Source organism: Tigriopus californicus, chromosome 3, assembly GCF_007210705.1.
Source record: "Tigriopus californicus strain San Diego chromosome 3, Tcal_SD_v2.1, whole genome shotgun sequence".
Classification (NCBI taxonomy): domain Eukaryota; kingdom Metazoa; phylum Arthropoda; class Copepoda; order Harpacticoida; family Harpacticidae; genus Tigriopus; species Tigriopus californicus.
The window spans coordinates 10550914-10562438 of record NC_081442.1 but is presented as its reverse complement, the minus strand read 5'-3'; the positions used below and the strand labels follow the sequence as shown (position 1 = coordinate 10562438).

Here is an 11525-nt window from a genome sequence, read left to right as displayed (position 1 = left end):
GTTGCTGAACCAATTGTTATGATCTGAGTTCTAGGTTCATTTTGGCTTCTTCCAGGTTAGTGGAAAAAGTCAGTTGTAGACGATCGGAGGATTGGAGGTATTATAAGCATCTGAAGTAACGGTATGAAAGTAAGAATAATCCAGGGGGTTGTTTTGGGTGCACATTTTTATCGCTATTGGGAAAGTAATCCTAGCTACTTGAAGATGAAAGACTTATACATTAAATATGAATTCCCATGTCTTATAACATCTGATCCACCAAAGAATTGGGGGATATGGCTGGCCTTTAAATAAAGGGATAATCTGGAAGTCTAACTAAATGATGCCACCATTTAAGTACCTATACATTCCTTACGAATATTAGAGCAAAGCATATTGAACAATACAAGAGTCCGAAATATAAGGGAGAGAAGTGGATTTGATTTTTTGAACAACCGGGATTCTCAAGTGCTGAAAGGTGCTCTCAAAATGCAAATTGTCAGTGAATTTGACCCTTACACCTGGGATTCGTGCCTACAAAAACAATTTTTGCATTAACAATGTGATTTGGGTTTTACATATACTGACTTTAAAAATTGGGATCCTAACATAGTCCTACCAATAAACAATAAAAGAAAGAAACTTTTGCAATTATGTTACCAACGTGTCCAATTTTCTTGGTTATAAAACCACTTTTCCTTTTCAAGATATTCAATAAATGTCAATATACTAGATGACAGTGGAGGGAAAAGGTGCCAAACTTTTTGCCCGCCATCCTCTTGGGCCATTTCCCAAAGCCATAAAATTGAAAGTTAGGGTGTCCATCAACAAACCTGACCCTATGTACCACATTAAGTAGTATGTAGTGAGGTAAGGTTTCCTTTTGGAGGCTCCTCTGAAGATATTGACAAGTGAGTTGTGTGTCGATTGGCTGTGATATTACATCATTAGAAGTGGTTCTTTCGTGTGAGGAAATGAAGATAAAGATGGCACTTGGGACGCTTGTGAGGGTATTAAGAATTCACGTGATTGTGAGGCAAATCATATCCGTCCTCGTAACTGTCGAATGGGAATGTGGTATCGTGAAGAAATCTGGCCTTTATTTAACAACAAGGACACGCGTGATAATGGAAACTGAACATGCCAACCCCATTGTTGATATCTGTTTGTAGAAAAAGTATGGGAACTAATTAATACCTATTCTGAAGGTGGACTTCATCAAGAGTCTCTCATTCGCTAAACCTTGGTTGCGATGAAAAAGGTATGAAAAAAGCGAGGCTTTGAAAACGATGTCAACTAGTTTTAGTCATGTATGATTCTTTAGCGTTATTGCTCAAATAAGTACACTTATGGAAAGAATAACCCCATCGTGTTCATACAATTAAAAAAAAAAGAACTTCCATTTTGTGTTTTGAATTTTTTTTTTTATATATATTCTTTTCGGGTTTGATATACCGATACAGGAGAATGAGTTCCCCGTAAGTCACAATTGATAAAAGATTTGGTCACATAATGCGTTCGAATTTGCCGCTCTAGGGCACCCTTGAACGAAAGGCTGGTCTGGGATGGTTGATAAAAAACGATCTAAATGTCGCTTAAAACTTAACAATGGATCATCTAGTAAATAGAATCGTCGAAGTGAGCATGGTAGCAGATTATAAAGGGTGGGTGCTCGGTTTAGTACAAAACAGGATTTTAAGGTCTTCACCAACTTTTTATCTGAATTGCTGAAAAAAACAAAAAAAAAAGAATCCTATTGCGTGATGATACAATCGAAACAAAGACAATTGCGACTCATTTTTTTCAATGAAATTATCTGGAACCCTCTGTCTTTAAATATCATTATCTTTTAAACCCTTGAGTGTTTTTTTTCTTTTTTCAACCTGGCCCCGAACGTCCCTCCTAGTGTCAAAAGTGACCATATTTACTTTTTATATTTATGGCATATTTAGTTTATTTTATTTTAGCTATTTTGGCAACACGAAAAAAGTGAAAATTTCACACGAATTAGTCTTAGCTTTTTATAAATCATTTGGTTTAATCAAGTATGCAGGAAACGCTAGGCTCATTTGAAACTGGAATTCCACGACCTTGACCCACTTTCCCAACAACTTCACCTCGAAGGTTGTCGATGCATCATGTTGTCATGATTTGCTTGTACAGAAATGCAATTTCCAGCTACACTCTCCCTTCCTCTTCTCACCTCAAGATCAGAGCACCTACTTTTCCAATCAGGGGATTCTTAAAACCAAGCTTGAAGCTTGAGGCGAAATCGTCATTCATTTACTCCAATTGAGGCCGTTCAAAGTTGTTCCAAAAATGAAGGGTGACGAGGGAAAAGAGCCCAACCATTTTTAATGCCTGTTATCTAAAGGAACGTGGAATAATTTCAGAGGTCCAACAACTTTAGAGATTTCCTGGATATGCTAGTAGATCCAAAGCATGAGCAATAAATCTACGTACTAAAGCCCAGGGGAGAAGGGGCCATTATCCACGACATTTAGAGCGCTGTTTTGTACATTCTGACCCAACAATTCATTAGAACTTCTTCTCCTGTATATGTCCTTGTTTATTATTATTATTAGGTATGTTATAACCCTTGATGAGCTTTCCTTAGAGGTGCTCAATAATTAACATAACATCCGATCAAGATTAACCATATTTTTCGAAAAAGAAAAGTTTTTCACCAGTGGCTATTGTCACGCAAGACTCTTTTATTGGAACGTTAGCAACAACGGGGAACAAATTTCTGAGCCAGGATGTATTGTACACCAAAACTAGTGGTCTGGCTCATTGCTCCCCAATGAAACTTGAAACAATGAATATGGCTTGTCATGAGACTCAGTTGGTATTGCCTTTCTGGGGTAACAAAAGCACATAATGGTGAGACCTCAAGTACACTCACGACTCCAGTGGTCTCAGTTGTCACAGATCAAGGACACCAATTCCAATCATACTTGGTTCGCATGGAACACGATGGTCTTTTTTTCATTCAACAACTAACTCAAGGTGATTGTATGAAAGGGCAATAAGTTTTCACCTTATAGTTTGCTACACCATTGAAACGTTTCCGTCAGGCGTCTACTTTCAATTTTATGTTCCTTTTGGATATTTTGTGGCCTACTCTAAGGGCCTTCCTTGGCCTTGGCTGGTTTTCCCTAAGACGAGAGGAGAGAACGAATGGGAGGGACGCACTTGAAGCACTTTTGTTGGTTCAATAAACTGCAGTATTAGAAAAGAACAAACAAAAAACCGGGAACCTCCCAGATATTTCGTCACGGATTTGAACGATTTGCACTTCATTGAGGACGTGATCATTGATCGGCTGGGATTCAATTGCTTATTTGTTCATTGTTTCATTTTGGACAGTTGGAAAAGTTGAAGTAACTGGAATTTTTGAGACATATCCCCATACTTTTTATCAGTCGAGTGGTTCATTTTAGTCACATCAAGTTGAGAAGGAAGTAAGTGTATCTTTTGTAATGTCATGTCGATCTTAGGATTCTTACAATTTTCGATTTTCACTTTTTTGAAGATGGGTATCAATCATTTTAAACATGGCATTACAAGTGTTTTATAAAGACCATTAATCCAACGAATACTTTGCCAACCCAAGGAAGAGTCTGCCTTACTCGGTTTAACCATGGTCACATTATATGGAAAAATAAATTTACTCTTCATAATTCCTTCCTCTAAAAATGTCTACTCTTCTACAGGAAAGGTTTCGTAATTCATTGCTATTCTTGCGTGCTTAGATTCATGAGCCTCTGACACCGTTAATGCTTTTTAAGCCCTTTTGTATTTCATTTCATTTCGTGTAATTTGATCATTATGGTAGAAACACTAGGTTAAGATCTTTCGAATAAAAAATACCGCAATGGATCAATCATATGCCTCTTTATGTGATATGTCCCATAAAGTCTTGGTATTGATCAAAAAAAAGATCGGAGAACAACGTGAAAACAGGGATGCAAAAAACGCGAGTTTTGTTTGTTCCTGGCTTGAATTTTTGTATCACGTACACGCATTTATATATTTAGTGCCTGGGTTGGGTTATTGAACCAATTTTATAATAGTTGGGAGAATTGAACACATCTTTTTCACAGAAAGTGCAAAGCAGCAATGATATTTCTAGTCCTTCATATAACACCCTATTTTAGAAACACTTGTGAAGTTTTGCATGTTAAACAATTTTAGTGCACTGATAGCATTGACAACCGATAATCTCCCTTTCCAAGTTGCTTGCACAACATGAAGCTAGTAACACTATTTATTTGGATATCAACCTTGGCAATTTACAAAGTGATCTATTTAAAGAATGTGGAGCAATGGTTCCATTTGTTACAAGCATTGGTCGTGACGCTCAACTCTCCGTTCATCAGGAAACGATCCAAATCAATGATTATCCTGGGCACAGTGTCGCAATTCCTGTTCACCTTCAGTTTGACTGGGCTCACCGAGTGCTCAATCTTAATAATAGCCTTAGCAGATTTTGCAGAACTGATGATGTTCACAGTGATCCAAATTCGTTCCAAGCCCTCCTCGTTCCTTACGGCCTTGATACTAGTCATTGTCCTTGGCATTGGGTGTGGAAACCTCTTGAAAATCTCTTCTAATTGGTGGAATTGGAGAATTGGCGTCTTAATTCTAGCTTCGAGCTTCAGGACATTTGCTTTGTCGGACATGGAACCATGTGGAACACTGGCACAGGATTTGTGGAGTTGCTTGGTTTTGGTTCCATTAATAGTCTTATTCTATGTGGATGTTTGGAACTCGTTATTGGGGTTCGTAACAGCGTCGCTAGTCTTGAGCCTTGAATCCAACTTGGCCCTTCGTGTATTCAGTGAGGTGCAAACACATTGGCAAACGGCCTTCAATTTCTCGTTGGTGAAAGTGATGCGATCGCAGATATTGCTGTGGATACTAAGCGATATTCAATATCTTGGTACAGGTTCGGGGGACTTATGGAAATTAACATTCATGACCTTGGACATGATTCTTTCCTGGCTTAACTTTCTAACTTACAATAAGGTCACACTTCATTTAGCAGGGAACAATCATATTTCACTATTGGTGTGAATTTGGACAATCTTTGTCATTCCATAAAGCAGCTAATTGAGGCAACCTTTTTAAATTTGTTCCCTTTGAGACGGTGCAAGAGAAAAACTTTGATTCTATTCTCATGATCATTGAATAAGGTTGCTCAAACTTCCCGATGGTTTATGATCTGGCCTTGCGAGTATGAAGTGAGGGTCGATCATTTTCCAATGCGTTTAAAACATGATGAAAAGGGGAGACTCTTATTTACGCGTTGTAAGTAACTTTAAAGTCATTACTAATTTCATGAAAAGTATGCCCGAACGTGAAGCATGAAACCATTTTGGCTAAAATCTGCACACTGCTAATTGCAGCGAATTATCAGTTTTGAAAGAATCAAGATTAATGTATTGGCTATAAGTCCCCATTCTAGGATCATTAGGGTCATCAATTTATTTCGGATTGATGTCCTTCTTTCTATTAGTCATCTTCATCCCATTTGAAGGCAAGTAAAGATATAATCTTGAGCATTGGGCCAAAATTCAACCTTCAGTTTTCCCAACTTACAGGTTCTGGGGATGGTTCGTACCTGAACTATCTTCAACTGCCCTTGCTCCTTATGAGATCTTTCATCATCAAGGGTCACACTGGCGGTTCCCGCGAGATCAGCATGTTCCACTTCAAATGCACCTCGAAGTTTCGAAAGTCTTTGGTGAAGATCCCAGACCCCAAGCTTTTGCTCCACAAGCCACAAGCCATGCCACAATGTGAATTCCTCACACTAAACCTGACCCATTATCCCAAGATTGCCGACCTTCGTTCAGGATACTTGAGTAAAAATCAAGATGTAATTGATGAGGCACAGAGAGTTCACGCAAACGTCTTGGGAGACCTCTTGGAGCGTTTCTCTTACGCCATCTTATTTGACCTGGCTGATTATGAGAACAAAGGAGATCCCGCCATTGCCATGGGAGAACTGCAATTCCTTAAGAGGCTGGGAATTCAATTGTTATATTATTGCAAGACTTCAGCCTGTTCCGACAAAAACGTCGAGAACGCATTTCTAAAGTTCAAAGACGTTTCCTCAGCAGAAATGGTTGTTCTTCTTCAGGGTGGCGGAAATATGTTCTCGTATGAAAGTTTAGACAAGATCAGAGAAAGTGTAATTACCCGATTCCAGGACCACACAATTGTCATATTCCCTCAAAGTATTTGGCTACGTTATGCCGACTACAAATTGGACTACTACCGGCAAATGTACAACTCTCATCCAGACCTGACGCTTTTGGTTCGCGATCAAGAGTCTTATGCCATTGGAGAACAAATGCTCCCCTCGGCAAAAGTAATTTTATGTCCGGACATGGCATTCCAAATCGGACTTGTTGCATTCTTTGCCCCAGCTAGCTTTGATATCCTGTGGCTCAAGCGGGAAGACTCCGAAACTACGGGTTACGTGATTCCAAGACCTCCTCCATATCTGTCATTGCACGTGGAAGATTGGACCAATTGGATCACTCCTAAGACCGACACTATGGAACATATATTCCACTTGACGCTAAACGGCCTTTTGTTTCTTCAAAGAGGCAAAGTTGTGATCACAGATCGCCTTCATGGACACATCTTATCTACTCTATTAGGGATTCCTCACGTTATTTTGGACAACAACTACGGCAAAGTCTTCAATTACCACAACAGTTGGACCAAGGGCCTTGAGACAGTCCGTACTGCCCGAACCGCCGAGCAGGCTCTGGCCAAAGCAGAGGAGTTATTGTCGAGTTATGGGGGCGCCTGCCAAAAAAACTCAATGACTTTTTGCGACTATAATGAAAATTTATCTCAAATTTGCAAGTGACTGGATAAGTACTTAATGCCATTTACAACAGAATAAACAAGAAGGGTAGAGCCAAGAGAGCAGCAATATTAATGGCAATGTTTGATGCTGAGCTAGGTTCAGGAAGTGATGTTGTAGGGGTGGTTTCTGGTGGTGGAGTCAATGATTCACTCATGACGTCATTATAGGTAAGAGTGTAATCCTGCTTGATAACTCCTTTATCCTTGGTCAATGCGATATAAGAAGGGTTGTCCCAACTCCAAGCGGGAATTTTAGGTATGTCCATGACAACGTCATCAGGAGTGGGATTTCTGAAATGTCAACAGCTTGCTTGTGTTTAGGACTTGAAGAGTAAATTTGTGAATGAATAGTGCGCTTACCCTGTTTTGGCAAAGTTGGTCCACATCTTAACGATACGATCAGACCACACTTCTTCTTCTTGCGTGAGCTTTCCAGTGAAGCATTGTCCCCATTCAGCTTTAAAAGGCCCTAATGGGTCAATGAGATCACTGATGCACTCAAAAATGTTTTCGATGCCGCAAGATTGTAATTTCTCGGCTATGGCACCTAAAATGAGAATGTTTCAGAAATGCCAAATGATTACCGAAGCATGACCATGAAAAGTGAAGTCTCGTTGATATTTACCAAAAACATCCGCGGTATTGCATAAAAGCAATGGTAGATTGACGTTGAAAAGATACATGAGTTCATCGGCATGACAGACACCTGAAATGATCCCATGCAGTAAAAAAGGTAAGGGTTTGCCATCATTTTTATGGAATGATTGTGCATACCTGGATTATCAATGTGTGCTGGCTTATCAGAGCTGAACAAGAGATTATAGACCGATTTCTTTGAAGCCTCGTGCTCAATTGAGTACCAATAAGAGTTTTCATATTTCGAGTTTTCTTGAACCATTTTATACGAGGAAGCCTTCAGGAAAAATGTACTCAGCATCTAAAAAAAATTGTCCGATTAATGTTGCCAGTCTGCTTAACATCCAAAGCGACTGATTTCAGACTTGTTGATCAATTATTTCAAATTCCTACCAATTAAAGATGGAGTGCATTGAGAAGGCTAATGGAACAAATCAATTTGACACAAACGCTAAATCCCCTTGAAACGAGTACTGACAAAACTTAAGGAATGAACAGATTGAGAAATACTACCAACTTGGAAAACATACAAAATATATCTCCTAGTCCCTCGTATCTTTGACTTTCAAATTGCTTGTTCGCTTTCGTACAATAGAGCATTCCGCCCACCCATCGAAACTAGAGATGTCCTTAGAGGCCCTTACGTCAACAGTTCCTGGAGTCATCTGTCCCAGATCCCCCATTTGCCACTCTTGGAAAAAGTATTGTTCCAACAATTGGGCCAAAGCGTACTCTTGGCTGATTCCAACCGCTCTCAGCAAGGTCAGCACGAGTTCATCCCGCATAAATTCGGTATCATTTTGAATGTTATTGGGCACCAAGAAATCGAAGTACACCACTGGAAATTGAGCGATTTTGAAGGCAAAGGCAAGGCTCACATTATGATTCGAGACTTACCTCCATACACATAACTTCCCTCGTGTTTATTGGCGCCAAACATGATGGGGACCTTGGTGTAGTTCCCACTGATCAAGATATTCTCCGGATGCTGACCTTCAACATAGAACTTTTTTTCACCCTTTGTCTGAGCACAAGGAATGGTTCCACCAAAGCCCAGGGATCCCATTGCTCTTTGCTCTTCCTGGAACAAGGCATTAGGATGAAGTTAGGAACTGGTAATGGATCAAATGTAAATGGTCCTACCACATATTCCATATGCTTCATTGTGATATCTGTAGCATTCCTTGTTCTCAAGCATTCGACAATCTCTGTATGATTTTGCGATTTGCAATTTAACTTGGCTGCAATGTTCTTGGCATGGAAGTTGGGTTCTCGATCGAAGGCCCAGGGAGAAATGGCGGATCCAGATTGACCAATCCCTTTGGAGAACAAGTCGGCTTGCTAAAAGTGCATTTAATTAAAACAGGTTAATGAAGGATGTGCTTGTCAACATGAGGCTCATATTACATTGGTTAAAGGTGACAATAAAAGGTGACCAATTGAGGCACTCCCAGCGGATTCCCCAAAGATCGTCACTTGATTTGGATCCCCACCAAAATGCTGGATGTTATTTTGAACCCATTCCAATGCTGTCACCATGTCAAGCATGCCCATGTTTCCAGCGGCCTCCTCTGTGTTCAAGCACATGAATCCTATTGATTAACATCAATAACTATACTTTAGGATCATATTTTTTCCCTTGAAATCGGCGTTATTATTAGTATTCGTAAGTAAGTAATTCATTTTGCAAGGACAAAGTACAGTATTTGTTTGGCACATTACAGTATCTGTTTTTTAGTTACTTTAAATGCAAAGACAATTCACCTGAAGATTTCTCAGAATATTTGGATAGAGGCATGAGGTTGTTAAACATAAGAAAAAAGATTAAGAACTTAAAAGGTAATTTTAGCAGGATTTAAGTCAGACTTGGACAAGTTTTTGACTAAAATTCTATAAAATTCTCGATCAAACTTTTATTCAAAGGTTAGCCAAATCAACCAACCTAAATTCGTTGGTGGATCAAATAGTATATGTAAATAAGAGTTAAGTAAAATGAATAAATTTCTCGTCTAGCACTGCTGGGATTCCAATCCCAGTGGCGTATATATTTATAATGAGTAAATTATAATAAGAGAATATAGCATAATAGAGAAGAAATTTAGACAACTTACCCAATGGTCCCACTCGATAATTGATGGCAACCACAATCACATCAGCCACATCTCCAAGACGACTGGCATCCATCTTCATTTGGGTCCCCATATAAAAAGCGCCTCCATGGACAAAGAACATGACTGGTAACTTCTTAGGGGAGCTTTCCAATTCCTTCGGACTATAAGGCGTATTCACCGACAAGTGGAGACAATCCTCGCTCACCACCAATTGAATGTCTAACCATTCATCCAGGACTTCCCCTACCGTCATGTCAGGATCAATTTCAAACTCCACAAAGCTACTGATCACTCTGACAACGGCATCTATCCAGGCGTCGGTCTGGAAATTATGATGCCAGATCAGACCCAACTTGATCCCGAAGAATGAAAGTCCAAAGTGAGTATAACAAGACATACCAAAGAGCCCAGGGTTTGTCCGATCACATCTCTCATGGTTGAGTTTGAGAGAGTGTTCAATTGTTCCACGGCCAGACTACTTTGATGGCAAAGTGGACCAGAGCTCCTGGCATTGAAAGGGTCTTCGGGGGTTCCTAGTTGTTCCTCTCGTAGAATTGGTTGCTGAAATTTAGGCAAGTTGCTTGGTAGGGTAGTTTATCGTAACCCATAGTCGACCTCACCGTGAACCTTTTCTCGTTAGCTACCGAATGAGCATAAGGAATATTTTTGTAGGAGTAATAGTCTTTGGGCGTGTTCTGCAAGTTTCCAACAGTCTGGTAAACTCGGCCTTGGAGCGTTCCCAAAGTTGGTACAGTCAATAGTGGCGCATCATCAAACGCTAGGATAAATAGTGAGCCATTAGTTGATAATAAGATATGCGCTTCTACCTCTCTTCATTTCTGAAAATGAACCTGCTTGAAAACGACAATTGTTTCAAACAGAAAATCGTGAATGCGATTTGCCAATGTGGCAGATCATTGGATAAATTCCCAAGTTTTTGGAAACAACCGATACAAATTGCCACGATCTATTCATTTATATTTATGCAATGATGATAATTCTTGCTGCATGATATCAGGTGTTGCATTAGGTCGTAGCTATTTGCCAATTTTAAACCCTGGGTGGATCAGAAACGAATATAAGGAAAAATTAGCAAAGTAAATTTTAAGATTTTACTCTTCCGGAAATTGCTATTTCAATAGCTCTCACAAAATAATGAAAATTATTAGCAAAGAATAATTGATGTCTAGGGAAGCCCCTAGGTTGAATGTCATAGATGACTGAATAATGTAAAAGTACAATATCATGGACTAATTGGAACTGGGTCAAAAAGTGTCCAAAATCGAGGAGTGGTGTACGTAAACGAGGTTGTTATTATTCGGCGCAATCAATGTTTCCCATATGCTGACCAGGTTGATTGTTATTGTTCTCGATGGTTTAATTGATTCATCTAGAGTACATTTCAAGTTTCTCTCTTGAAAAATACAAAACCGAAAAGAAAAAGGTCCCTTTTTCGAATTTTCGAAAAAATACCGAAAAATGGGTCGAAGTATGTAAACGTTTGTTTGACTGCTAGGGTCAGAGGGTTGAGTCTCGCCCGGACAGCGAAGCCAGCCCCATCACAACGTCCGTAAACTATTTCTGATAGGCAGCGTCATGTCCGTATCAGTTTGGTTCTCCGTCTTTGTGCGTGGTTAGCGTCCAAAAAGCGTTTCCTTGAGAAAGATCGGGGAAGAGAATGGAACCAAGAACCTCTCTCAGGTAAGGAAACTGCGCTAACCATTGCCCCTCTTGTCCTCCCTAATTAGGGTTACTCCTAAAGGCGGGATTCGAACCTACGCTCTTTGGAGAACCCAGTCGAGGCCTCTTACGGGTGCATTAAATCACTCGGCTAACATGGATCCAGAAGCCGAACGTCTGCATATTCTGGACAGTTTCTGATCATACTTGGGCACTGAATGTTCTTTCAGG

General features: G+C 39.8%; 2 protein-coding genes across 5 annotated transcripts in view; one reads left to right on the top strand and one right to left on the bottom strand.

Moving 5' to 3' along the window:
* The first annotated feature begins 4203 nt into the window (after nucleotides 1–4203).
* On the top strand, nucleotides 4204–6942 carry LOC131878636 (uncharacterized). Of its 4 annotated transcripts, none has more exons than XM_059224703.1 (3): nucleotides 4204–4924; nucleotides 5450–5521; nucleotides 5586–6942. In XM_059224703.1, exons 1-3 carry the CDS (start codon nucleotides 4231–4233, stop codon nucleotides 6866–6868), a joined length of 2049 nt encoding a protein of 682 aa, XP_059080686.1. In that variant the 5' UTR covers nucleotides 4204–4230; the 3' UTR covers nucleotides 6869–6942. The 4 variants fall into 4 exon arrangements, with proteins under 4 accessions (XP_059080686.1, XP_059080685.1, XP_059080684.1 ...); XM_059224702.1 differs by having other exon boundaries at nucleotides 4204–4930; XM_059224701.1 differs by having other exon boundaries at nucleotides 4207–4924; nucleotides 5438–5521.
* Nucleotides 6858–11525, bottom strand: part of LOC131878635 (cholinesterase-like) — a 5478-nt gene continuing 810 nt past the window's right edge. Inside the window, exons 2-12 of the mRNA XM_059224699.1 lie at nucleotides 10235–10392; nucleotides 10014–10175; nucleotides 9615–9936; nucleotides 8911–9095; nucleotides 8647–8844; nucleotides 8401–8584; nucleotides 8148–8341; nucleotides 7642–7804; nucleotides 7493–7573; nucleotides 7228–7414; nucleotides 6858–7158 (exon numbers count right to left, since the gene is read on the bottom strand). Coding sequence (XP_059080682.1) covers nucleotides 6891–7158; nucleotides 7228–7414; nucleotides 7493–7573; nucleotides 7642–7804; nucleotides 8148–8341; nucleotides 8401–8584; nucleotides 8647–8844; nucleotides 8911–9095; nucleotides 9615–9936; nucleotides 10014–10175; nucleotides 10235–10392 — 2102 coding nt within the window. The 3' untranslated portion in view covers nucleotides 6858–6890. The remainder of the gene's footprint in view (nucleotides 7159–7227; nucleotides 7415–7492; nucleotides 7574–7641; nucleotides 7805–8147; nucleotides 8342–8400; nucleotides 8585–8646; nucleotides 8845–8910; nucleotides 9096–9614; nucleotides 9937–10013; nucleotides 10176–10234; nucleotides 10393–11525) is intronic.

Bases quoted from the DNA above. Each gene is read 5' to 3' on its own strand.
- LOC131878636 (XM_059224700.1), top strand. From the start codon at position 4,231: ATGAAGCTAGTAACACTATTTATTTGGATATCAACCTTGGCAATTTAC. The intron at 4,931-5,437 runs GTTCGGGGGACT...ATTGGCTATAAG, and splicing joins TATTCAATATCTTGGTACAG to TCCCCATTCTAGGATCATTA. The intron at 5,522-5,585 runs GCAAGTAAAGAT...CCCAACTTACAG, and splicing joins CATCTTCATCCCATTTGAAG to GTTCTGGGGATGGTTCGTAC.